This window comes from Triturus cristatus, chromosome 6, assembly GCF_964204655.1.
Source record: "Triturus cristatus chromosome 6, aTriCri1.1, whole genome shotgun sequence".
Taxonomy (NCBI): domain Eukaryota; kingdom Metazoa; phylum Chordata; class Amphibia; order Caudata; family Salamandridae; genus Triturus; species Triturus cristatus.
The window spans coordinates 518,753,068-518,780,658 of record NC_140589.1 but is presented as its reverse complement, the minus strand read 5'-3'; the positions used below and the strand labels follow the sequence as shown (position 1 = coordinate 518,780,658).

The following is a 27,591-nucleotide window of genomic DNA, read 5'->3' as shown; positions in this document are numbered from 1 at the left end:
ATGACACCACGGGACATACATAGACACCCCCATGCGCGCTGATATCAGTTCTTTTCTTTTTCTGCGCCAGCCTAGCGCGGATCCAGAGAGATCAACCCACAGCCACTCTTTGGCTAACATTTTTTGACTTTTTATCAATGTCTTTTTCGCGTCGTGGACTCTTGGTGCGTTGAGGATGTCCCAGCGAAGACCCTGCTTCAAGCCCTGTGGTTCCTGCCACCAGATGAAGTTTGCGACGGATCTGCTCCTCATGTGCCTGTGGTGTCTGGAGCGTGACCACAACCCAAAGTCGTGCTCCAAGTGCCGGGCCATGAACCCGAAGGCTTTGTAGGAGCGGTCCCAAAACCTGCTGGAGGCCAGGTGCTCGGCTCCACGTCACTCCCGTTCTCGTTGGAGAGGAAGGTTTCAAGAATGGTTGCAGAGCCCACACTCCTCGCACTCAAAGTCATCGCAAGATCTTCAGGGAAGCCAGGGAAGCACAAGAAGAAGTTGAAGAAGGACAGGTGTTGTTTGACTTCTCCCTGTCGGTCTGCCGACGCGAGATCCCGAGCATCATTGCTCGAAGGCTCAGTCTCCGGATCCTACTTCTGAGATGGTTCTGTGCCTCCCTCCCTTTCCGGGACCAGGAGCATCTCCTGCCCAGATCGAACAGTTCTATGAGGCCGTGTACCTCATATTTGGGCAGCCTGGCTCCGCCGGCATGCCTTCCGGCCCCATGGAGTTGGTCGGGAGCCCAGGGACTTTGACACTTGCGGCTCCGGTGGGTCCAGGCCTGGATCCAGATCGACGCCGGTGGATCTCACTCGACCCTCCCGTACGTCGATCCCAATGACGATGCTCCCGGCATCGACTGTGCCCCCGGTCGGCGCCGACCCCATCCTCATCCCCAGACCAACGTTGATTCCGATGCTGGAAGGGACTTTAATTCCTGTGTTCATTCCTGGCTTTCCTTTTGGGCCAGAAGGTGAGGAAGAGAACTGGGAGGGGCTGCTGGACCCTTTAACTGACCAGCTTAAGGAACGTTTCTGGCGAACAGAACTGGGTGATTCCAGTGGTCTGGACACTTCTCCAGACACTGGCCTGCTTTCTCCCCCTACTGTGGCTATGGAGGAGGGAGCTTCCTATGCTGTGGTGGTGAGGAGTATACAGCATACAACAGTGTCTCAACAGGTATTATTAAAATTGACAATTTAAAAGAGGTTATGCACATGACATGTTGCTTGAAGATAAGGAGGGGGAAGGGAAGACAAGAAAGCAGAAAAACATTGAATGCAAAAATTATTTTATATAATATTGATCAGAGGCTCAAATCAAAATGCACTTTATTACATTAAATATCATGTAACCTGTAAAGCTGTGCACAAGTGCTTGTGGAAAGGTAACCAATGCAAGTGACAAGTGAAGGGATGTATACAGCAGGAATCGGGCGCAAGGAAGCAAAATTATGTACAATGAACTCAAATGGTACCCGTACAATACATTAATGAACAGAGATAGTTTGTAGGACCATGAGGGTGACGCCTTGAATTGCGCTTCAACATCGATGGCGTTTCGGCCTATATAGACTTTAGGCTATCATCAGGACCAGGTTACAATATTTACACAAGTGCTTTATTTTGAGGGCGGAAATAATTGTTAGAAGCACGGGGTAGCACTATGCTGGTTATGGTTGTAACAACGTGAAGATCAGAAGTAAAGGTGCATGGGCCTCGAATGACTGTTGAGTTGGCCGATTATAACCCCTGCAAGCCCGAAGCAAGTGGAGTAATTTCATCCAGAAAATTGTCCAGATGTCGGTCTTCCCACCCCGCCCCCTCTCTTCAAGCAAGAGGATCATGCCAGATGCCAGTGAGTCCTGAAGTTCCAGTGGGTGCAGCATCAGGGGAATCTTTCCGACTACGTCCAGATCTTGGAGGGAACTACAGTGATGGCTAACAAACCTAGATTGGGTCAGAAGCAGACCCCTGTCCCTTCCCCAACCAGATCTAACAGTGGTGACAGATGCATCACCTCTGGAATGGGGCAACCATAGGGGAGAGGCGGAGATCAGAAGCGTCTGGTCTGCAGCAGAGTCCGGCCTCGATATCGGCCTTTTAGAGCTCTGGGCGTTCAGACTGGCACTGAATGCATTCCTTCACTCTCTCAGGGGGAAAGTGGTGCAGCTGTTCACCGACAACACCACCACCATGTGGTACTGTAACTAACAGGGCAGAGTGGGGTCGTTGACCCTTTGTCAAGAGACTCTCCGCCTCTGAACATGTCTGGAACATCAGGACATAACACTGTTGGTTCAACACCTGGCGGGCTCCCTTAGCCCGGGCGGACAAACTCAGCCGTTGGTGCCTAGTCGATCATGAAAGGAGTCTCCATCAGGAGATGGGGAAAGCTTCGGTTAGATCTGTTCGCCTCCGAAGAGAATGCGCAATGTCAGCAGTTTTGCACGTTGGAGTTTCCAAGGCTGCGCTCGCTCAGTGACGCTTTTCATTGCTGATGGAGCTTCGACCGCCTGTATGCCTATCCGCCTGTACCACTTCTGCCCAGAGTGCTCAAGAAGATCAAGCGCGACCGGGCTCAAGTCATTCATGTAGCTCATGAATGGGCATGAAGAGTCGGGTACCCTGACCTTCTGAGCATGGCCATCGATCCTCAGATCGGACTGCCCCTTCGGGAGGATCTTCTGTCGCAGCAGCAGGGGGTGGTTCTTCACCCAAACCTGTCCAGTCTCCACCTCCTTGCGGGGAGATTGAGCGGTGGCAGTTGACAGCTTCAACCTACCGCCTGAAGTCTGTGATGTTATCCTGGCTAGACCTGCACAGTCTTTTTATCTTGATCGCACAAAAGACTTGCGGGTGGATGATCAACTCTTCATTGGCTATGTGGGTGCCAAGAAAGGTCGGGCTGTTCAGAAACGGACCACATATACCTGACTTGGTCAGTAGGCCCCTATTGTTTCCAGTACATTGTATATACTTAGAGCAGGCTCTGGGTGAGCCCTTACCTCATGATTGGATGGCTTGCTTGCGTTTCAACTTTCTGCTGCTGGTGTAATGGCTTTCTACCTTTTCATATGTTTCTCCCACCCAGAGGCCATCTTTCGATTCAACGGGTTCTAGCCTCAAACAAGAGTAGGTGTTAATAGTAAAAAAACATTATATATAGTCATGCCTCGATATATGATTCCTTGTGAGCAGTCCATTTTGGGAAGTCTTGACTTGGTGTTTGCTCAAAACACAGTGAAGGGCTACAAGGAATCACCTGCATGTGCTTACAAGTCCTTTCCATTGAACTGCCTTTCCCAGCAGTGCTTGGGCCTCTCTCCCACACTCTTAAAAGTGCTCACAGCCATAGGAACATTTAATTAATAAAAAAGAGAAGAAGTGCCTGTCTTTTGACCGCTTATTGCAAACGGCTGTGATCCCAACCCCTAAAAAACATAGGCTCAGACACACTATGCAAATTCTGTACCTCCACACCTTTCCTGCCAACCTCAGGCAGCCTTTAAAAAATAATTTTAGCTTTTACACTGTTGTACCATTATGGAATTGTATATGCATCCAGATGGTGGATGAAGTGAAATTCGCACAATTTGCTTTTGCATACTTATACGAAATTTCAGAAAAATTATGCTTAATAATGCAAACTGCAAAGCCGGCATGTGGCTCTATATCTTTGTGCAAAATGCGTCAGTGTGTCCATTTTGCCATGCAAGATGCATAATGAAGTGATGTAAAAGTGGGAATTTTGTGTAACAAACGTAATGCAAAATTACCAAAATTTCACGCGATTATGCCAGTATAACAGGAATTTTCCCTGTGCGTAATAAAGAGCTGGCAAAATAGTGTATTTTGTATTAACAATAATGTTCAGCAGAGAGAAACCTACAGAGCTGCCTGCAAGGTGCTGCCTCAACAGCTAATCTATATGAGCATGTTAGACAGGGCTTTTCAAGAAATGTGGCATTTGCCTGGATTTCGTAAATTCTTGCTGAGATGAGATGCTATGTCGGCTCCAGTAAATGTGGCATGTGCTGCTTATTATTGTCATATTGATCATCAAAATAAATAGATAAGATGTGAAAGCTCTGTTGAAGTTGTTGAAATGTGGAGTTCAGGCAAATGCCACTAAAGAGTTTTCCTTGCACTATTTTTAGGTCTCGCGCGCTGCGTAGGAGGACCTTTAGCCATCGCTCTGCGCTTTTTAGAAGCACATACTCGTGCTTGTGGCGGCATCCACCTTGCGGGAGCGCGCAGCGGCGCGCCACAAGCACAAGTATGTGCTTCTAAAAAGAGCAGGCTGCGCGCATGCGCACGCACCACTTCCGGGCTTGTTTAAGACCTCCTTTTATGCTGTGGACGCTGTTTTTAGGTCTCGCCTGACCCAGCGCATGCGCTGGTCTGGCGAGACTTATTGAGAGAGCTCCAAAAAGTGCTACCAGGCCAGCCTAGAGCTACAGTGCATGTGCGCGGGAGCGCGCGCCGCGCTTTACCGCGATTACGTTCACTTTTGCGGCCGCTTTGATGTTTGATCGCGATCACTTTCACGGCCGCTTGGCATAGCCAATAGGTCTCGCTTTTGGGACCTTATAAGTATTTAGTTATGCAAATGTTGCATGGCTACACACTTATAAGGTCCCACAGGCGAGACCTATTGGCTATGCCAATGCTTGTCTTTATTGCGTAGCCTACGCACTGAGCCTGTTCCGGATTCTATTTTCTAGTGCAATTTACAGTACAAATATGTGATTCTTTGTATTTATAATACACTTAATAAAACTGTATCAATTGAATTTTGCGTCTATAACAGACATGAACTAAAATACAAGCCTTTTAGTCAAAACAGGGCACATAAGTTTACTGACATCAAACGTCATGAGCAATCAGCCGGTGATGATCAGCCATCAAAAACCACACACCTGCATGATTCGTCTACGTAAGAGAGAGGGCGGCAAACTAATACGAACATGGTTTCTCATCATAGATGCCAAGAATCAGTGCTTACAACTTTCTACAAAACCGTCCAGCAGGTTTATTTGCTGTCTTAAGTCCAACGGTGAAATATTTTAGTGTTCAAATTCTCATTGCCGATGAATGCGGGCTGACTGCATCGCGGGTGACAAAAAAATCCCGAGGAATACAATTTATAACCTACCATTAAACTGTTATCGCTTCCCTGCGCCATTTACCTCATCGAAATTAAAACCTGTCTAACCATTTACACAGACAGTTGGTGACTTGAGCCTAATGTCCGTTTTCCGCTGTTGATCTTTCATCTGACGTCATTTTCCGTAACTGCAACCAATCCTAAAGCTTAACACTATTTTAGCTGTAGACCGGACGTTGGTGGTACTGCTAATGTATGTTGTGACCTAGAATGGGAGCATTGGAGGCTCTCTCAGCCAGTTAGACAGCTGATTGGTTGTGGGGCCCGCACATAGTATTTGTCCTGTAGGCGTCTAGGCGAGTAAATCTCCCTCAGACCGGGCTTAGTTTTTTAGGTCTCGCCTGAGCCAGCGCTTTAGCGCTGCTCTCGCGAGAGCTTTTGTAAAAGGGGGATTTGGAAGTGCAAACCAGTGCTTTCAGGCCGCCAACTACAGTGCATGTGCGCCCGCCAACTACAGTGCATGTGCGCCGGGTGCGCGCACCATTTGGCAGCCTGCGTGATCATTTCGCGGCCGCTTTGATGTTCTCAGTGAGCCGCGCTGCCACTGAGAACATCAAAGCGGCCGCGAAAGTGCACACCATTTGCCACCCCCTCCCTTATCCCACTTCCTGCTTGTTTTTAATGCAGGTTTATACAGCGCAAACTCGTGCCGTAGGTACTGGAGCTCTTTAAATGAGCACAGATTACGTTACACAAAGACACATTCAGGCACGGGGAGATTAAGTCATTATTATGGTGGCCAAATGCTTAACTTCTTTTTGCAGGCAGCACAAATGCTTACGTTTATTTTGCAGGCGGCAAAGAACAAAACAGCGGGACGGTAAAGCACAGTGCTTGCTTCCTTTTATTTTTCTTCATTTCACGGACTCTCCTGGGACCACACCTCTAACTGTAATCGGTACATAGCGGGACGGTAAAGCATAGTGCTTGCTTCCTTTTATTTTCTATTATTTCACGGACTCTCCTGGTCCGTAATTTTTGTTGAATTTGGGGAAACACCAGCCAGCAGCTTTCATGTAAAACGGTTGGTTTTTGATGCGTGTGCAGTTTTGTTTTGTTTGAGTGCTTTTTTTTTAATGCAGATTTATACAGCTCAAACTCGTGCGGTAGGTATTGGAGTGCTTTAAATGAGCACGGATTACGTTACACAAGAACACATTCAGGCACAGGGAGACTAAGTTATTATTATGGTGGCCAAATGCTTACTTCATTTTGCAGGCGGCACAAATACTTAACTTTATTCTGCAGGCGGCACAGAACAAAACAGCGTGACGGTAAAGCACAGTGCTTGCTTCCTTTTATTTTCTGTTATTTCATGGACTTTCCTGGGTTCCTACTTTTTGTTGGATTTGGGAAACTACACCATCACAGCTGATGTCAGCAGTGAGCGTCACGGACTCTCTTGGGTCCGTGCTTTTCGTTGGATTTGGGAAAACATGAAGTATTCTTTTTTTCTCAACTTTAAAAAGGTAATTACATTTAGCGTGCATTTAAAAATATGCAAATGCGATGGGGATGTTGTCTTTTTACCCCTTACTTTAGCAGTAACCTATATTTTTTTTAGGAGCTTATCATCCTGCTGGTTGTCCAGTTGCATCTCACAGATGCTGCGAGCCAAGAGATTACAATCTTTACTGCAAGGCTCAAAGCACTTAATTAGCTTGTCCTGGTTTCCTTTCCCAACTTGCTAACACTTCACACTAAACCAGACTTTCGGTCTGAGTTTTTTCCCTAAACAAATGTCAATAGATTATAATCTATCAGCACAGTTACAAAATAAAGGTGAAATCGAAGTTATTTTAACCAAAATTGAAAACGTATTGACCAAAACCACATTATTTTTTAAAAAACAATAGTACTTTTTTTGTGTGAGTGCGTTTGGGAATTTTATAAATTGGATATGACATGCTTCAGGGTCTATTTACACTTCACGCGCACTGGCTACCGGCATGCGCGCACCTTCTATGGACGCAAGTACAGCACAATGGAGTCCAGGTACACTGGCGAAGTGGTTTTTGAAGTGAACGTTGTTTCTAATTTAATTAGTGCTACAGGCATTGAATAAAATGATGGAACACATTTTGGAGTCGGTCCCTGAAGAGTAGATTGTGTGTAATCGGTACATAGTGGGACGGTAAAACACAGTGCTTGCTTCCTTTCATTTTCCGTAATTTCACTGACTCTTCTGGGTCCGTACTTTTCCTTGGATTTGTGAAACTATACCATCACAGCTGATGTCAGCAGGGAGCGTGAAACTTGCTGATGTATTTTGGCAGTGAGATAGCCGATGGAACACATTTTGGAGTCGGTCCCTGAGGAGTAGGTTGTGTGTAATGTAATAGGTCTCGCATTTATTTGAGTTTGAGCTATTGGCATTGTAAATGACAATGCCTTATATTTATGTTTTGGTTTTAAAATAAATAAATAAAAGGGATTGTTATTTACAATGCCAATAGCTTAAACTCGCGTAAATGCGAGACCTATTGCATTGCAAATGCTTGTTTGTTGGTTGATGTCAGACGCTGTGGTTATTTTCTGCTTTGGGCTGTGCGGCCGGTTAGGTTACCTTCCACCTCCTTTAGTACGTGAAAGCGGAATCCTGTCAGGGTCTGTGCACGACTGAGATGATTTTAAGTGCTGTTTATGTTCTTGGGGTTTAAGCAGCAGGCGTTCTAACTAGTTTTACTTCGCCGTCCCCCTCCCCTATTCATGTTTGATGTTTGGAATATAGTGAGGGTAACTGTTTTGTTAATGTGAAATTCGCTTCCTAAACAGAAACATCTCACAGTGCATAATAAATTAATCTTGGACGCGAGTGTTAAGAAAAGAGTTTCCCATCGCCCGTATCCAGGCAGCATCACTTTGTCAAAAGTGAATTCACTGTTGTAAACGCTCGCCGGAAGAAAATACGTTTAGGGTTCTGGGTGGAGCTGGTAGTTCTAGACGTAAACGAGCAGTGTGCATGTTGAGGACTTTTATCATTTGGGGAATTTTATTATCCTAGTACCCGCAGCCGTGCACGCAAAACATGCATCGGAGGTAGGTTAACTTTTTATTTTTTATTAGTTCCTTGATAAGTGTCTTTTTTCAAATTCAGTTAAAAAGTAAATTATTTTGTACACAGCTATGTATGTTTTTGTAACCTGTTATATATTATTAGCCAGTTCATATAAGAGAATTAAAATTCAGCAGAGCCAAGTGAAGTATGCTAATATTTGTGACTTGGTTCATCTTTCAATGTCCTTGTTGTTGTCGTCTGGCCTATCAAGCCACCTTTAAATACTTCGATAGGTCCAGACCCAATTTCAAAAGGAAGAAATTCATCTAATGTGCAGCAGGGCAGCGAGAATTCGTCTTAGCTGCTTGGAAGGTCTGACGGACTGTTTCAAAGGAGTTGTTCTCGAAGAAAGACGTTCTTTTTGATGCGTGTAGGTTGTGAAAATGTACCATTTCCTCCTTTTCTAAAGTAATCTTTTCTTAACGCACTGAACAGCTGCCGAGAAGCGTGCACAAGAACATGCCTGTTTAAGATCGTAACTTTAAAATGAATGCAAGAACATACTCTAACGTATTCTAATATCAGACTGGGGTGTTCTGTGTTTTTTAGGAGGAAACAAATCAAAACAAATCTGGAACATTTTGTGGTGATATAAAATTTAAAACAATTTCATAGTTGAGTTATTGTTTAAAGATAAAGGCCCTTATGAATAGATAATTTTGGGAATATATATTAAAGTCAGAGATTAACAAGCATTGGCATAGCCAATAGGTCTCGCCTTTGGAACATTATAAGTGTTTAGCCATGCAACAGTTGATGTTGCACCAAGGATCTAGTGCTGCATAATTAAATACTTATAAGGTCCCAAATGCGAGACCTATTGGCTATGCCAATGCTTGTTTACATTTGCAGCTGGGCCACTTGAATGTTTTGAAATACACATCACATTCTGCTGGTAGAGTTCTGTCTTTTTAAGACAGACCCAAAGGGAGCCAAAAAACGTGTGTGGTGTTTTGTGGCTTGCAGCGTATGTCTAAAAGAAACAACCATTGGCAAAGCCAATAAGTATGGCCTTTGCAGGCTTGTGCGATTATTACATTTATTTTATTTTAGTTTCTGCGATGATTACATTTGATTTATTTGTATTGCAAGCCTATGCCTCAGACATAAATTTTAAAAAATGTTGTCGTATGTGTATAATATAAAACTGAATTTGAAAATATTTACCTATGTGACCCTGATACTAGTGATGTTCTTAAATTAACAAGCCTTTTTGCTGTGCCTTGCATTTTATTATTATTCTTTGTGAAGGAGACAAGAGTATATCACCACTAACCAATCACTAAGATCGTACAGTGTTACAATGTCGCTTAAACACAAGCAAAGTTACAAAGAAGGCAAAAAAGAATCACCACCTCACTGGTCTCTCGGAGAGTAGGCAAAATAAATAGCTGCTTTTTAAAGTTCATATAAGTAAATAAGTTGAAACGCACTTTGAACTAGGTTTGTCACTGTATAGAAATGAACTACTTTTAGGTTGACGTGAATAATGTGCACACGCTGTGTTTCGTCACTGAAAGTTAAATGAGTAAAGTGTAATTGTCCCTTGCGATATGCTGTAGTGGGTGTAAGAAAAATGTAATGAGAATTTAACTGATCAATGGATGAAAGCCATTGTATGTATGTGTATTATGTATTATTTATTTTATTAAAAAAGCAATAGTCGGAAGAGACAGCTTAAGCCTGCCTCTATGGCAAAAACTAAACATGCAGCATGCACAGTAAGAAATGTCACACTGATGTAGGTCACAGATTTCGTAATGGAGACTGCTCCTTAAAAATCGTCCAGTCAATTAAAATATTAGATTTATTATAATTCAAACTCACTTCTCTCTACTATGCCATGCTCTATTTTTGCAGATTCGTAGCACTGTAAATGAAAGATGTTCCTAATACCCAACTCAATGGGTAGACTTTGTATGGATCTGTCTATTTATCTATCTCTGTTTATTTTTCTCTCTAGCTCTCCATTAATCTATATGTATCGATCCCTCTCTATATATATTGAACCCTTTCTATCAATTGGCCCTCTCTGTCTCTATCAGTTAACCCTCTCTATGTATTTAACTCCCACTTCATTTCTCTCTTTCACTGTGTATCTCTCCATCTATATTTCTCCATGTTCTGACTGTGGTTTGATTTTCTGTTTTTTCTTCCTCCTGCCTGTTTGTATTTTGTTTTCAGTCTGCTCCTGTATTTTACCGTTTGTAGCCCACCTGCCCCCCCCACCGCCCCCCTTTTGCTCTCTGTGACCTGTTGTTTCCCGCCACTGTCCCCCGCGGCCACGCCCCCGCCTCCCATCTGCTCCTTCCTCCCTCCAAGCCTTATATGGCGGCCGCTGCCCGGACGCGCAGTGGACGCGCGCAGCGGGCGCGCTGCTTGCACGCCTAAGGCGCTCCAAAGGCAAGCCCGTCTGCGCCCGTCCGTGCCGGGACCGCGCCCAGCGCCAGAACCCCTGGACCCTGCACACGCCACAACGCCAGAATCCGATACGACGCCAACACTCTCCATGCTCTCAACACCGGCCGAGACCACTGCTGCTTCCAGGCCACCCCGAAACGCACCCACAGACCCTTCTCCTGCCACACCTGCAACTTCACTTGCGACAGAACCACCAAAACCCCGAGGAATGGACCCAACCACCTTCGTTGCATACTCCTCAACACCCGCTCCGCGCGAAAGCACGCCGTCGTGCTCTGGGACCTGCTCAACACCACCGCCCCAGACGTTGCCTTCCTGATCGAGACCTGGTGGAACGACTCCTCGGCAACTGACATCTCCTTAGCCGCCCCGGACAGCCAAAAGATCTCCCGCAGAGACCGCACCAATGGGATGGGAGGAGGAATAGCCATCGTCCACAAGTCCACCCTCCAGGTCCACACCCTCGCAGACGACTCCCTCAACTCCACCAAACACCTTCACTTCCGGATCCACACCGACCCCAACACCACCCTCAGAGGAACACTCATCTACTGACCCCCCGGGCTCAGTTCAGCGAGTCCACTGCCGACCTCGCCAGCACCCACGCACTCGCCTCCACGGACTACATCCTCCTCGGGGACCTGAACTTCCACCTCGAGAGCAACAACGCCAACTCCACCGCCCTGATCGACAACCTTGCCAACCTCGGCCTCCGACAACTCGTCGCCAAACCCACCCACGCCGCTGGCCACACGCTCGACCCTGTCTTCTCCACAAGCACCCACGTCACCTTCAACCACACCACCGAACTCCACTGGACTGACCACCGATGCATCCACTTCACCTTCAAGAAACCAACCACGCACCACTGCACCCAACAGCTGCCTCGCCGCTGCTGGAGCAAAGTTACCGAAGACCAGCTGACCTCCACCCTCACCCAAAACCCACCCACCGACACAGACGCCGCCGCCCGAAACTTCAGACAGTGGATCAACGACTGCGCCAACACCCTCGCCCGATCAAGAAACCCTCCATCAACCATCCCAGCAAGAAAGCCGCCTGGTTCACCGAAGAACTCCAGATCTCCAAACGAACATGCCGGAAGCTGGAGAAGAAATGGCTCCACGACCGCGCACCAGACAGCCACGCAGCCCACAAGGACGCCACCCGCAGACATCACCACCTCATCAGAACAGTCAAGAGATCGTCCTTCAAAGCCCGACTGGATAACAACGCACACGACAGCAAAGAACTTTTCAACATAGTGAAGGAACTCTCCAACCCCAGCGCCAACACCAACGACATCCCGCCATCGCAGGATCTGTGCGACTCCCTGGCCACCTTCTTCCATCGCAAGATCGCCGACATCCATGACAGCTTCAACTCCTCATCCGCCCCGAGCGCAACAGACCACACCCTGACCGCCACCTGCACCAACCAACTGACCTCCTGGTCCCACGTCAACGACGAAGAGACACGCAAGGTCATGAACTCCATCCACTCAGGATCTCCATCAGACCCCTGCCCACACCACATTTTCAACAAAGCTGACGCAAGCATCGCACCCCATCTGCGAAAGATCATCAACATCTCCTTCGACACAGCGACATTCCCGGAAAGCTGGAAGCACGTCGAAATCAACGCCCTCCTCAAGAAACCCAAGGCGGACCCCAAAGTCCTCAAGAACTTCCGGCCTATCTCCCTGCTCCCCTTCCCGGCGAAGGTCATCGAGAAAATCGCCAACATGCAGCTGACCCGCCACCTCGAGGACAACAGCATCCTAGACCCATCCCAGTCCGGATTCAGACGCAACCACAGCACCGAGACTGCCCTTATCGCCACCACTGACGACATCAGGCGCCAGCTAGACAACGGCGAAACCTCAGCCCTCACCCTCCTGGACCTGTCTGCCGCTTTGGACACGGTCTGCCACCGCACACTAAAAACACCTCTGAGAAGCCGGAATCCAGAAGAAGGCCCTGGACTGGACCACGTCCTTCCTCTCCGGCAGAACTCAGAGTCCGCCTCACGCCCTTCCGATCCGAAGCCACCAACATCATCTGCGGCGTACCCCAGGGCTCATCCCTCAGCCCGACCCTGTTCAATGTCTACATGGCCCCCCTTGCACAAGTGGCCCGCCAGCACAACCTGAACATCATCTGCTACGCCGACGACACCCAGCTCATCCTCTCCCTCACCAAGGACCCGCACACCAAGACTAACCTCCACGAGGGAATGAAGGCCGTCGCCGAGTGGATGAGGAACAGCCGCCTGAAACTGAACTCAGACAGGACGGAGGTCCTCATCCTAGGTCCCACACCCTCTGCTTGGGACGACTCCTGGTGGGCGACCGGACTGGGAGCAGCTCCAACACCCACGAACCACACACGCTACCTAGGATTCATCCTCGACTCCTCCCTCTCCATGTCGAAGCAGGTCAACACCATCTCCTCCTCCTGCTACAACACCCTCCGCATGCTTCGCAGGATCTACAAGTGGATCCCGACCGAAACAAGAAAATAGTGACCCAAGCCCTCGTCAGCAGCAGGCTAGACTACGGCAACGCACTCTACGCAGGAATCCCGGCCAAACACCTGCGACGACTACAACGCATTCAGAACGCCTCAGCCCGACTGATCCTCAACGTCCCCAGCCGCAGCCACATCTCCCCCCACCTCAGAGACCTGCACTGGCTCCCCATCAACAAGAGGATCACCTTCAAACTCCTCACCCACGCACACAAAGCACTCCACAACACTGGACCAGCATACCTGAACGACAGACTCAACTTCTACACCCCCGCCCGCCAGCTCGGCTCCGCCAGCCTCGCCCTTGCCGCCGTCCCGTGCATCCAACGAACAACCTCCGGCAGCAGATCCTTCTCCTTCCTCGCTGCAAAAACCTGGAACACCCTCCCCACCCATCTACGGCAGACACAGGACCTGCTCACCTTCAGAAGGCTCCTCAAGACCTGGCTCTTCGAGCAGTAGCAGCACCTCCCCCCTTAGCGCCTTGAGACCCTCACGGGTAAGTAGCACGCTTTACTAATTCACTGATTGATTATGTCTTTCTTTGTCTGTAACTATCTAGATTTTGCTCTGTCTTGCTTTGTCTGTTTATCTGTTTTTATTAGTCTGCTCATGGAACACTATGCTTTAAAATTAAATTGATATCATTGTCACTAATAACTCTGCCCATACAAAAGAAAAGACCTACTGATTAGGTCTGGTTTGACAGCACAGCTGTTTGCAAGATGTATTTTCAGTTGTTTAAATTATACATTGAATTTTCTTTTAGTAGGGGAGAGGAGGAGTACTCTCTGAATAAATGTTTAGCCGTTTGGTATAAATTGATTTTAATCATCACACTGCTTGTCACTGTCACAATCAATCCTTTATCACCAACACACGTTCTGTAAAGAAAGCAATTCCATTTTAGGTTGAGCATTCAAGACCTATTGTAATTTCTTATGTTGAGTTAAAGCCATCCCCCAGCTTTTGATTGGTTTGTGTCAGTGTCCTTCAAAAATCCTTGCTTGCCAGTGGTCAGACCTGCCTCTTTGTCCCTCCTTTCTCTCTTCCATTCCTCCCATGCAGCAGGGACTAAGTGCTGTTTCATTCCACTATGGTTCTTTATCTGTTCTCTGGGGGACTCTTATCTTTCTTGGTTTCCAGCTCTGTTAGTGTTTGTCTGTGTTCAACTTCAGCGCCCGAGCTGCTTACATTTAAATATAGCATTCTTCCTCCCACCTCCTCTTAACACCACAGTTGTTTTACTGCTGCCTCCCCTGCCTCCCACTTGGTTGCTTGTTAATAATTGTCAACATTATCTACCAGAATTATCTATCAGCACTGCTAGCATTTCACCAGCACTGTGCTGGTTTCGTTTTTATTTTGTATTTCCTGGCTCCACTTTCTCTGCTCTCCCTCACCCTCCCAATCAGTCACGGGGCTCCAGCCGCCTCACAGCAGAGCCAGGCCTCAGAGCAGGGGGCACTGCTGTCTGTGCCTGCCCTGCTCCTCGCAGCTGTCGTGGCCGTGGACTGGCTCAGGTTTCTACAGAGAATTGCCCTCCATGCATTTAACAAAATGGAACTGCGGATGAATTTAAAGGTAGTCTGAAGAAAACTAGAATTCAACCAGCAGGAACAAAGCAAAAATGAACCTCTGAAAGAGACGAGATGAACCCCTCGCCTGCACTCCCATAACCACTGACCTTTTTGTGGGATTAGCCTTTATGGTGCGCAAAAGACAGGTTACTCAAAACAGCACTGCTGTGCCACTGCTGTGTATACTGTAATGCAGCACACACCATATAAGGCAATTGTGCTGGAATCAAAGCAGAGTGAGTTAAGAGCTTGCTGCTTAGGTTGCATGTTTATATCATGAAAGGACAAATTCAGCCTTTCATCCTTCTGAAGTCGAAAAAACGAGGACCACTTAGTTGATAATAATAAAACCTGTTATCAACATGTATAAAACTAGAAATATATGCTTACATGTGCTATATTGTAAAACATTTGTAATATCCTAGTTCAAACAGAGGGTTATGTGGAGGTTTAGGCAAAAAAACGTTCAAGATTCTACCTAATGCACAAGTCCCTTTAAGATGCTCTAAAAATAATATTTGCAATAATTATGCATCATTGAAGGACCAGCAGGGAGAGTAAATAATGCAGAAAGAAAAGGCAAGTTATGCTCAGTAACGCAGTGCATTTTGTCTCTGTTGTTCGTCACTTATTTGCTTTTTTACACATCTTAACAATGTATGGGCAAAGATTTCACCTCATTAATATCATTTTAACACCTTAAATCAGCAACTGAGAGGTCGCCTGCTTCTGAAGCGGACACGATTGTTAGCATTTTTAGTAACTTGTGATCCGTTTGCGCAAGAAATATTTTGTTTTTGTAAAAATCTGCAAATTGCGCAGAAGATGATGGATTATATGGTAAGTGTGGCACATCCATAATTATGTGGAAAGCTTCAGGCCACAGAACTGCATAATTCCACTGGCTCTGCCAGCAGCATATGGCATCGCCCTGCTGGTTTGTTAATTACCAGGCAGGGACTCGGTGTGGATTATAGACTACCTCAAATGACATATGTTGATTATTGCTCACAGTTGTCTCACTGGCCAGGGGGTGGGGGCGTTCGATGGTTGAGGAGTGGTTGGGGTTTGAGGGTAATCCAGACAGTAAGCCAATTAATGATGAGATAAACTCAAAGGCGGAAAGACAAAGGGAACCTGATCAAAGCTGAAAGCACTTAAGAGCACAGGATGGAGCCCAAACAGGATAAGAGAACCGGCCACGCAGCACAATGTAGCACTTCCCAGCCCAAGCCCCCTGACCCCCTCCCCACCAGCTCCTCCATAAAACGCTATTTTTAAAAGCCCTCTGGGCTGAATGTATAAAATGTGGAGATAGGGTTTGGCACACATAGCCGTTTGACCAAGGGTGTTATTCTGAGTTCCATTAACAAAACTGCAGTGAGGTGGCTGTGGTAAAGGCCTCCTCAGCCCATCTGAGAAGACCAGCGAGTTCATAACGTGCTGGTGACCTTGTTATTGTGGTGAATAATTTGTGCTGCAGTTTGAGCATCCCGCCCTTGCCCTCCCCCCCCAATATCAAAGACTTAATTACAGAGATCACAGATAACAATCTAACAACAAGCATTTGCAATGCAATAGGTCTCGCATTTGCGAGAGTTTGAGCTATTGGCATTGCAAATGACAATGCCTTTTATTTGTGTTGATTTTCAAAACAGATAAATAAAAAGCATTGTCATGTATAATGCCAATAGCTTAAACTCTCGCAAATGTTAGACCTATTGCATTGCAACAGGTCTCGCATTTACGCGAGTTTAAGCTATTGGCATTGTAAAAGACAATGCGTTTTATTTGTTTTAAAAACGAAAACAAAAATAAAAGGCATTGTTATTTGCAATGTCTATAGCTCAAACTCACGTAAATGCGAGACCTATTGCATTGCAAACGCTTGTTGCTACTTTTCTCCCCAGCATTGACATAGCTAACAGGGAAACTGTAAAACATTAAACAACCTTTTTGCATGGAAACAGCTTTTGGGAATGCTTATGTTTACATGCTTTGGCATATGAAATCAATAACTGTTGGCTTTTCCAACTCTTCTTTCCTTATGTTTCAATACTTAAAGGGAGTCCTGTTTTTCCTTGGTCTCTCCTACACCTGTTTCTCTTCCCCCTTCATACGTTATTTATTCCCCTCCCAAATGCTCCCTTTCCCATTCCCCATCCCACTCTCATCATAAGTTCTTTCTTTGGTTATTATTTATTTATTTAACAATGGCCTGTCACCAGCATAGTGCTACCAGGATACTTGCTTTCTTTCTTTGTGCAAGAGCACTGTTTTTTTTGCACAGTTTTTTTTTTTACTTTTAATTTACCATTCTAAGTAGCCCTCTGTCATGGTAGAAGAATAAATTAGAAGCCAAAATATAACCGGTGCATCTCAGCGCATGCACGCACCACAAGTTCTCAGATGAGTCACAATGCATGCATACATAGGGTCAGGCATCTTCGAATTGCTTTTCTTTAATAGAACATCTCTTCCAAGATGGAGGGCTATGTGGCCACATGCGTGTGCCTATGTTATGAGAGATGTGTTCACATTTGTTTTAAAGTATGCGCTGTGACACCCTGGTGGCCATTCTGGCATGCTAACACCAATGCTTGTTTTTTCTGTCTTTCAAAGTTTGCATGCCACCTGATGCACGCTTTTCATGTGGAGGCAATTACCACTTACCTTAGAGTGGTAATTTTTATGGACTGAAGAATGTAGCTGGCATAGTCCAGTTTATCAAGCTCTATAATTTAAGGAAAATACCATTGGAGTATGAGAACCTAAGGTTTAAATCTCCAGTCTCAGAAATCTGCACTGTATTATTCTTGCACCTAATGACGATCTTTACCCTCAGTTCATCTGGTGTCATTTACTAACAGCATGTTCTGTTTTACTCTTTTGTTTCTTATGCAGAACACCGTGAAAGAATGGCAGCTTGTTTTCTATATTTCTGCTGCTATAGATGTATTTGGAGCCATTTTCTTTGCTGTTTTTGGTAGTGGGACGGTACAGGATTGGGCAGTCAACGGCTACCACTCGCATAGAAACTGAAGGAACTTTTACCATCACTGCAGTGCGATTCCACCTTTAGTTGCTATGAATAGGGGACCAAAATGTGCCTTCGATGAGTCAAGACAGTATAAAAATGTTTTTACTTGTTTGAATAATGAACTATAGCCCTGTTAAGAGGGTGAACATATTTCTTTCCAGAAATGAAAAAATGTCTTTTGATGATTGGTTTAAAATATCATCCGACCGCAGAGTCAGAAAAGGATCATCTACACTAAAACTTACCATCTGGTAAACTTGGTATAGTTGAAGATGGGAGATTTGCACTACTGTTGAATTGTTTAAAACTAAAACCAAAGATTCAGTTTTGGTAACAAAAATGTGTGTGTCAATCTGGCTAACAATGAAACCATGCTGTCACAAGACATTCAATCAATCAAATCAGGTTTTTCAGTCTGTATGTACAGGATCATCTTTAACAAGTTAAGTAGGGTTTTGGTGTCTTGCTTCATTTGCACAAAACAAGAGTGTGCCACAAACACACAAAATCAAACGTTTTTATTGAAAGTTTAGCACTTTTCGTGTGTATTAAGAAATTATCAGTTTTCTTAGAACGTTTAGCACTTTTCTTGTGTGTTAAGAAATGATCAGTTTACATGATATTGCCAGAGTTTTAGTTGATAATTGTAGTTGTTGCTTCCTTAAACCACATGTGATTCTGAACAGGTGGAAATCAAGAGTATCTTCTAGAAAGCAGAAGGATCCCAATTCAAGTAAATTACTCCAGCTCCCATAAAAGTAACAAACCTAAAATTGGCTTCATGTACAATTCCGCCAATTCTTCATGTCTTGGGGACTTACCCCAACTCATGTCCCATCCTCGTACCCACGCTTTGCTTCAGGTAAGTTCACTATATGTTGTCATTAAATAGGAGTATTGTGAACTTGGACTTAAAGAAGAAATGTGACTGGCTTTCTAGGAATATGATATTCTAAACATATTAATTTTTCCTTTAATGATAAGGTAGTTTTTTTTATATTATTCATCTTTTGGACCATGCCCCTAGGTCTTTCTGGGGGTTCAGAGACAAGTTTTCTTTACGTCCAACAGCTGTGGCTGTTTGAAGCATGGCACCAGGTTGCTATGCAGGGTTCAAAAATCCGTCTAGAAACTTTTTGTATCCTTTATGATCTACCTGATCCCATCACTGCCAAACTATTACATATATCTACATACTGATTGTGCCATCTGTTCTGTGAATATTTAGGGGAAGACGGCAGTGATGTAATTGCTCCCCTTCACATCTTAGTTACTTACCATAAGTATTTTCGGAGGTATTTAATATTTAGCTTTGCTCAGGAAAACCTGTGAAGTTTTATATTCACTAACACCACCTGAAAATGTGATGTACCTCCACGCCGTAACTGTTGGTATTAAATGAACTGCTGGTATCATGACACACTTGAGTGCTGCAGAGCTAGGGACCAGATTGTTACTTCTAAATGGTTTTGAATCAGAATTTCATTCATTTGTACGAATGGAAATCAGAGTACAAAAACACAAAAATATATAATTGTTTTCAAATCATTGGCTCATATACAATAGGCCTTGACATTATGAACGTTTGAAAGGTACCTCACACTGAACTCCCTAAAAGACCTTTTGAAATCTGGACCACCTGTTATACCTGGTCTACCCGAAACCTGCCAAAGATGTCACTCTCTCAGCGACGACCTTAATTTCCCATTCTAATACATGTATTGCCTTGTTCGTTATTATTCCAAGCCATGTTGTAAATCACTCAACTGTCCTGTGCCAAATGTCTTCACACGATATGTGTAGTGCCAAAAGTAAATAAATAAATTGATAAATAATTGCATGGAACACAACATTACAGTCTGTGGACTGAACCCACGCAGCAGGTGTTCCCATAGCCATTATATACACTTTTCAGGAGACTAAATGTAGAAGCGGTCTTTATTACTGGTTCTTTTCAGTGCAATGGCATAAAGCAAATATCCTTGTAGGGTTGCAGCTTTATCTAACAAATCACCACTAGTAGTAATAAGCAAACAGCTACCTTATGGCTAATGATTTTATTTTTAAGTGTATGTTTCATGAAATCGAACATTTACGTACCTGAATTGAACATTTACTCATCTTCTTGGTGTTGATTAATTTATCTGTTTTCCCCTACTTTTTATTGACTTTGATTGAGCTCCTGGTGTTGCCCAAGACCACAAATCTTTCAACTGTTATTTAAACACAGATTTGAGTCTGTTTTCATTAACACATATTTCTAAACCATTCCTCCTGAAGTTAAAAACTGGAGGTCACTGGTTTCCACAGTGAGTATTCTCAGTACCTGCCATTAGACCATCATGTTAAAGTGTAAGCATTTTCAAAACTAGAGGTTGGAGGATCCAACTGAGGAGAAAGAAGATAATAAAGTAGTCTTTGATTTGGACATTTATTCGTTTAGTAATGGAGGATTACAGTTCACTGGTGATAAAATTACAACTCATCGCTTAGTGCAAGCACAATTCTTTCAGATATAGTTGCTTGAAGAATGTTTATCTGTTTACCTAAGGCCATGTCTAAAGCTTTTACAAAGGATGCTTATCTGCCCAATTTGCGGTCGCAGTCAAAGAATTCAGTCTGTGCCTTGCTTGTATTGTGAATAGGATTTTAGTTAAAACAATATAATTAATTCTTATTTGTTATAGAATGCAAAGAAGTTATATTTTTGGCCCCAGTGATTTGCTGAATTACCCATTTTGTTTCCACACTAAAGCAAAGCCTGTGATGTGCACTCAGACATTACATTGCAATAACGGGCCCTGATGGTTATGACAGGGCCCGTTAGAAGAGACTGACATTGGTCCAAGGTAGTGAAGTAATTTAGATGATGAGCTAGAATTAGAGTTAACATCAGGAATGCAGCCTACTCGGCCAGAAACTCCAGTAAGTCCTGATTCAGCCATAAACTATTTCTAGCTGAACCAAGAATTTTACAGCCCTACAACTAAGGGAATAGGAATCTCAATAAGATGGCAAGGAATAATAGCTTATTCGGCTTTTCGTCTCTTATAATTCATACTTTACATACTTTGCTCTTTCTGCTCTTGCTTGACCACCAGGCAGCAGAAGATGAATCCTTCCTAGAGGAGATTCTATGAATCTACTGACGCTCTTTGGCCTCATTTAGGGCCAGATTTATCAAGGTTTAGCATAGCCCTTGCTGAAGGGTGCAGTAGCGACACTAAACCTAAGTTAGATTTATCAAGCCACTCAAGGCCACTTTGCTTGGCTCTGTATGGCATGATAAATCTAGAGTAGCACATTACTCTTTCCATGGGTGGAGCGTGGGTGTTCCTATGCATCCACCCGTGTATTTTGGCATATTCCAAGATTAGCAATTAGTGGGAGACCTGGCAATATGCTACGCCTTCCCAGGTGAGGCTTAACGAGGAGAAATGCCTTTATTTCTTCTCTTTTTTTCCTCTTTCTAAGTGTGCTGCATTCTGCAGCACATGTAGAAAGAGGAACATGCCTCTCAGGATTAGTTTTGTGCAGGAAGGTGTCACTTCCTGCACAAAAACAATCCTGCCTACAACGCAGGCACCCTTGCATTGGCACTAGGCAGCCAAAAGTGCACCGGAGCTAAGAAAGGGCCGAAATGCACCATAAATTGGTAGATACTGCGCATTCTTGCCCTTTCACGCAGCGCTGCGCGGTAACTTGCTGCATTGTGCTGCGTTAAAGTATGATCAATCTGGCCCTGAATCTGACAGGTAAGGTAATGCTTTATTGTACAGTTAATAAAAACCATTACAAACCAACATCAGCTGGTGACAATCATTTGGATTTGGGGAGAAGTCCTGAGAGGCAAGATGGCGTCATTGTGATTGGAGCGCGAACTGGCACTGGCTGACCTGAGAGCTCCGCTCTCCTGTGTGTCGACGGCATGATTGGAAAAAGAAAACTGAAACGTGCTCATGAACCCTTTTTTCGAAGAGCTGATTAAAATGTACTAACAAGGACTAGCAGATAGACGGTGTGTGTTTACAGTGATTACAGCGATACACGGCGTTGAGTGGTGGAACTTAATCAGGCTACAACAATCGCAACGCGATTCCTAGAGATGCGTTATCTAATACCGGAACACCGAAACATCTGTGTGCTCAGTAAGATCAGCAAGAACTGACACACAATTTTCTTCAAGTTACCGGTAAAGACCGGGGTGTATCTGTGTCAGTGGGAAGAGGAAAAAAAAAGAAGGAAAAGACCCCCTGGTGCCTAAACTGACCTGACCTGATACTGTGACCTGTTTCACAACTCACTCACTCGTCGATCGATCCGCGGCAGCTGGCTTGGAGGGTGGCTGCGGAGGACAGCTTTGGCGGTTCTGTCAGGGTTCGGTTCCGAGGGTCTGGGGTTTCGGCCATCGGTAATCCCTCGGTGTCCTACGCAGCAACGCCGCAACGCAGATTCCGTGGTGGGCGCTTCAAGTGATTGGTGGCTGTTGCTGGTCGATGCGGCTCCCTGTCTTTTATTTTTCCTGTCTCCTACACTGTTTGCTGGGACGGTGTTATTCAGCAAGAAGAGGTGGCGGAAATCCAAACGACCCGGTAAATTCACTGGAATTCAAAGGAAGCACGAAGGTGAGCAAAAGCGTGGGGCAGCGCTTAGGGCGGTATCCATTAAGTCAGATACAACCCCAACTAAAAACATGGAGCAGGACTGGGAACAGAGGGCTGACCCTGACCCTGAGCAGATAATTGACACCAATGCTGATACTGTTGATATTGATATATTGGGGTGTCAAGGTGCCCCGGGAGACCTGTCTGCTCAAGAGATTCACAGTGTGTCTACCCAGCCAGAAACAAGAGGGCTGAAAGGTAAGATGGGGAGGGAGAAAGAGAAAGAGAAGGAGAAAGAGAAAGAAAGGGAGAAGGAGAAGCCCAAAATCAAAGCCACAGTAAAATCTAAAAGTAAGAATAAAGATAAGGAAAAAGATAATGATAAGGATATGGACGGTGATGGTGATGAATGTAGAGACACGATGGACCTGCTGGAAAAAAAAGCGAGGCGGCTCCAAACAATAAAAAACCTTAAAACTGCCGTAAGAGGTAACGGACAACCAGACATAGCCCAACCTCGAATATCAAACATCTTTAACACTGTGGCCAAAATATCTTCGGGCCCTCCTGAGGGCTGCAGCCAACCCGGACCTGATCCGAGGTCTATTAATACAACGCCAGTGGCACAGGGAGCTCACCCCCTAACTATCGTGTGTACTGAGAAACAGCCTGGTTTGGTAAAAGCGTTGAACACTGCACAAATGGAATCGAACGAAGCACACAAACCGAATGGTCTGAAGAAGACCACTCCTGTACAAACCGGGGTGCAAGGAACAGAAGCACCAACAGCAGTGGTTATCACAGCGCTAAAAAAACCAAGTATTGGCAAAAGCCTCCGCTTTGACCGTTCCTACATTAAAGTCACCCAAGGCTTGGAAGACACCAGCTATTCTCAATGCCCTAGTCGGGACCAAGCTCAGGACCAAGCCCGCTTTGTGCCACAAGAATCCGATCCTGACTCAAGTTCAGGCTCTGAAATCTATGAAACTGGCGCCTCAACCTCAAGCGAGCAACAGAAAATGGAACAGACAAGCTCTGAATATATTATGTCAGACCCCGAATTATCAGTGCTTGATGCACAAAAGCAGAAAACCTGCTAAAAAGGTAGCCCTACAAAGAAGAATTAGGAAAGAAAAAGGTAAAGACAAAAGAGACACAATAGACCTATGTTCGAAGATACCACGGATCAAGGGAGTAATACTGAACAAACAAACTATAAACCCAGGAAAACCTCACCACGAAAATCTGACATAAACCTAAGTCCCATGGGGAAAGCTGTGAGGAAATCCAAGATATCTAAAAACTTGCAAACTGAGACAGGTGATGACAATCGAGATCAATCTGAACTCTCCTTGTGCGACATCTTCAAATCAATTATGAACTTTCAGGAAGATGTCAAGCATGATAACAAGAAAAACCACGTAGCTATCCAGAAACTTCAAGGAGCAATACAAAAAGTGGGACAAACTTGTCTAGAGATTTCGGACAGAATGGCCTCAGTGGAAATACGCACGACAAATCTTGAGAAAGATGTCTGTGATTTACAAACACTTGGGACAGAACAGGATGGCATAATCAAAGACTTAATGGTGAAGGTCGAAGACCAAGAAAACAGAGCTAGACGAAATAACTTACGTTTTCTCGGGGTTCTCGAGAACGTTGAGGGAAATGATCCAAGGGGTTTTATAACCACACTACTGAAAGAATCATTTCCAGAACTACATATGTGGGACTTTAACAAGGAAATACATCGGGCCCATCGCTTTCCCTTGACACTTCCTAAACGAACCCAGACATCAGTACAACACCCCCGTGCATTTCTTGTTAACTTTGGCAACTTTTTGTTACGGGAAACCATTTTTGATCTCGCTCGACCGACAAAGAAAAGAGAATTTAAAGAAATTTGCGTTCTTTTGCAGACCTGATTTTGCCCATGCTACGGTCGAAAGAAGATGGAGGATGAGACAACTATTCAGCCCGTTTGAACGCATTGGTGCCACTGTTTACCTACAGAACCCTGCACGGTTAAAGATCATTTTTAACGGCATCACAAGAAGTTTTACTAGCGAGATTCAAGCTGAAGCATATTTAAAAGAAATTACAATCTCAGACAAAAACAAACCTAAAAAATAACCGTAATTTTTTTTTTAATCAAAACTAGTTAATTTGAATTTAGGTAGACATAACAGGAATGTTACAACACACAAGCCACAAATGGCAAAGAGTGAGGGGAGCAAAAAAAAATAAAAATAATGGGAAAATTCTCACAGAGATGCTAAGGAAAAAAGGGAAATAAAAGAGATATATATCAGGTCAGCCGCCGCTTGCTGTCTTCTGATTGCAATGATGCCCACAACCTAGTTCATCTCGAATCAGGTAGCCTCTCCTAGGGGAATGGGGGGGTGGGGATGGGTGGTGGGGAAGGGGGCAGGTTTTTTTTTGTTCATTTCTACACATACAGTTTCTACTTGTTTTAAGGGGATTAGGGGGGAAGCGAGATGGGGAGGGCCTACAGGCGTAACAATTAGGCGAGGAAAACTGGTATTCTTAAAGTTTCAAAATGAGTAAAATTTAAATTTTAACTATTAACATATGTGGCCTAAACGACCCAAATAAAAGACAGAGAACAGCCGTTGGTCTTAACTCAATTGGGGCAGACATTGTCTGCCTCCAGGAAACCCATGTTGAAAGGTCCCAAATTGTAATCTTAAAAACTCTGGGATATAAGGTGATCACGGCAACAACTCGGAGCAATAAAACACGGGGAGTTGCAATTTTAGCTCGTAGTGGGGGTCTTCAATTCAGTAAATCAGCTGCAGATAAATCTGGTCGATGGGCAATTACTGAATGCCACCATGGTGTGGGAAAAAAATTATCCATCTGCTCGGTATATGGGTGTGTTGAAGATGACCCAGGTCCTCTAGAATTTTTATCCAACGAACTGGCTCATTGGCCATTACCATTGATAGTATGTGGTGATTTTAACTTAAATCTTCCTTCAAACTGGGCGCTGGGGCACCATAAATTTAAGTATTAAGGTCGAAAACCGAAAGTCTTCAGAGCCCTTGAAGAATTATGTAACACACATGGGTTATTCGACTGTTGGCAATTAAAGTGCCCAAATAATCCAGGATACACCTTTTTTTCAAACCCACATCTAAAGTTTGCTAGGCTGGATTATATATTTGCATCACACAATATAGCCACACACAGCTCCATAGACCGATTACCCAAGGTATTGTCCGACCACAACCCTCTGATTATATGTCTTGATATTGGTAAAATAGAATCTAAACATAATAGGTGGACGTTTGAAAGGGCTCTACTGCTGAACGAAGAATACAGTAAGGTTATAGAGAATTGGATTCCCAAATTTTTAGAAAACAACCTTGGTAGTGCCCCGCTGGAAATTGTCTGGGACACCCTTAAGGCGGGAATTAGAGGAGAAACCCTGAGATTCTCAATTCAAAACAACCAAAAAGAAAAATTTAAATTAAAAAACCTACAAAGTGAATTAGTTAAAAAAGAGGAAGAGCTTGTAATGGCAATCCGGGGAAATATTAATATTGAAGAGGCAATTAGAGATGTTGCCATTACAAAAAATCTAATTGTAGAAATGTTTTCAAATAAAGCAATTAGTAAAGCCACCCAAAATAAAGATAAAATCTACCAACTCGGGGAAAGTATCGGTCACCAGCTTGCAATTCGAGCTAGACAGGAATATACGAACAGTACAATTACTGAAATTAAAGACCCCATTAAAGGCCTCATCCAAGATCCCAAAGAAATTAGAGATTGTTCTAAAAGATATTATTCGGAACTTTACAAAAATCAATCTCAAATTGATGATTATCTAGAGACGGTCAATTGGACTCAGCTCTCCCAAACCGATAGGGACAGCTTGGCCGAGGCGCCGCAATGGATTGAAATATTACTATCAATTAATAGTCTTCCCTCGGGTAAAGCAAGTGGGCTCGATGGAATTCCTTCTGAATTTTATTCCAGATTCAGTAAACAACTAAAAGAGATACTTGTAATGCTGATGACCTAGGTCTTTCATGGTGGACTACCACCAGGATCTTGGGCACAAGCAAAAATAATTGTCTTTCCTAAGAAAAACAAAAATCCAACCGAGTTAGGGGCTTACCGTCCAATTACCCTCATCAACAATGACTCTAAAATGTATTCCAAAATACTTGCCAGTCGGATTGCTCCAATGATACACAAAATTATATCGGCCAGGCAACATGGATTTGTGCTAGGCAGATCTACCATTGATCACATACAGAGAGTCATCACACTCTTTGACGTGACCGAAGTAGCAGGAGACCCTATGGCACTGATATTACTAGACGCCGAAAAAGCCTTCGATAGGGTCTCCTGGCAATATTTATGGACAGCCATGTCAAAGAGTGGAATTGGGGAAAAATTCATCAAAGCCACCAGTATGATGTATCTTAACCCAGAAGCAGCAGTTGTGATAAATGGGGATATATCTGAAAACGTTAAAGTGACGAGAGGAACAAGGCAGGGTTGCCCCTGCTCCCCATTACTTTTTGCTATATTTATAGATCCTTTCATTCGGAGGTTAGAATCAAACTTAGCAATTTTACCAGTGAGGACCCCTAATGGAGACACCAAAACATTAGCCTATGCCGACGACATTGCTTTAACCATAACCAACCCTAGTGATGCTATAAAACTAACTGAAACAGAAGCTAATCATTTTGGTGAAGTTTCAGGCTATAAACTAAATCAAAATAAAACTCAAATTGTTATTAATAATCAAATTAGCTGTGCTGACAAAAGGATTGTTGAAAACGCGACTTATTTAGGGGTAAATATCACCTCCAATCTTAACAATCTAGTTAAGTTAAACATGAATCCACTGCTGAAACAAACGGACCTATCACTGAAGAGATTACATAATTTACATTTAACAATTTTTGGTAGGAGTAATCTAATAAAAATGGTATTTTTTCCTAAGTTCTTATTTCTTTAGAAGCATCTGTCTAGTTTTTGATCAATATATCTTTACAGAATTGGATCGTATTTTCTCTCGTTTCATCTGGGGGTATAGCAGATCGCGTAGAGCCATGAAGTTTATTAACTTACCCAAAGATAGAGGTGGACTTGCCCTACCTAATTCTAAAGCTTACTGGTGGGCTACTACACTTAATTATAGCAGAATGCTTCTAAC

The 27,591-nt window shown here is 44.2% G+C and overlaps 1 protein-coding gene across 3 annotated transcripts in view; it reads left to right on the top strand.

Annotated features, from left to right (window-relative positions):
- Positions 1-27,591, top strand: part of SLC17A5 (solute carrier family 17 member 5) — a 651,091-nt gene that overhangs the window by 422,904 nt on the left and 200,596 nt on the right. The window contains exon 11 of one of the 3 annotated variants that reach the window (XM_085610950.1): positions 17,652-19,637. The exons of the other annotated variants lie outside the window; for them this stretch is intronic. Coding sequence (XP_085467076.1) covers positions 17,652-17,789 — 138 coding nt within the window. The 3' untranslated portion in view covers positions 17,790-19,637. Of the gene's footprint in view, positions 1-17,651; positions 19,638-27,591 lie in introns of those variants that run through there. 3 annotated transcript variants of the gene reach the window in all.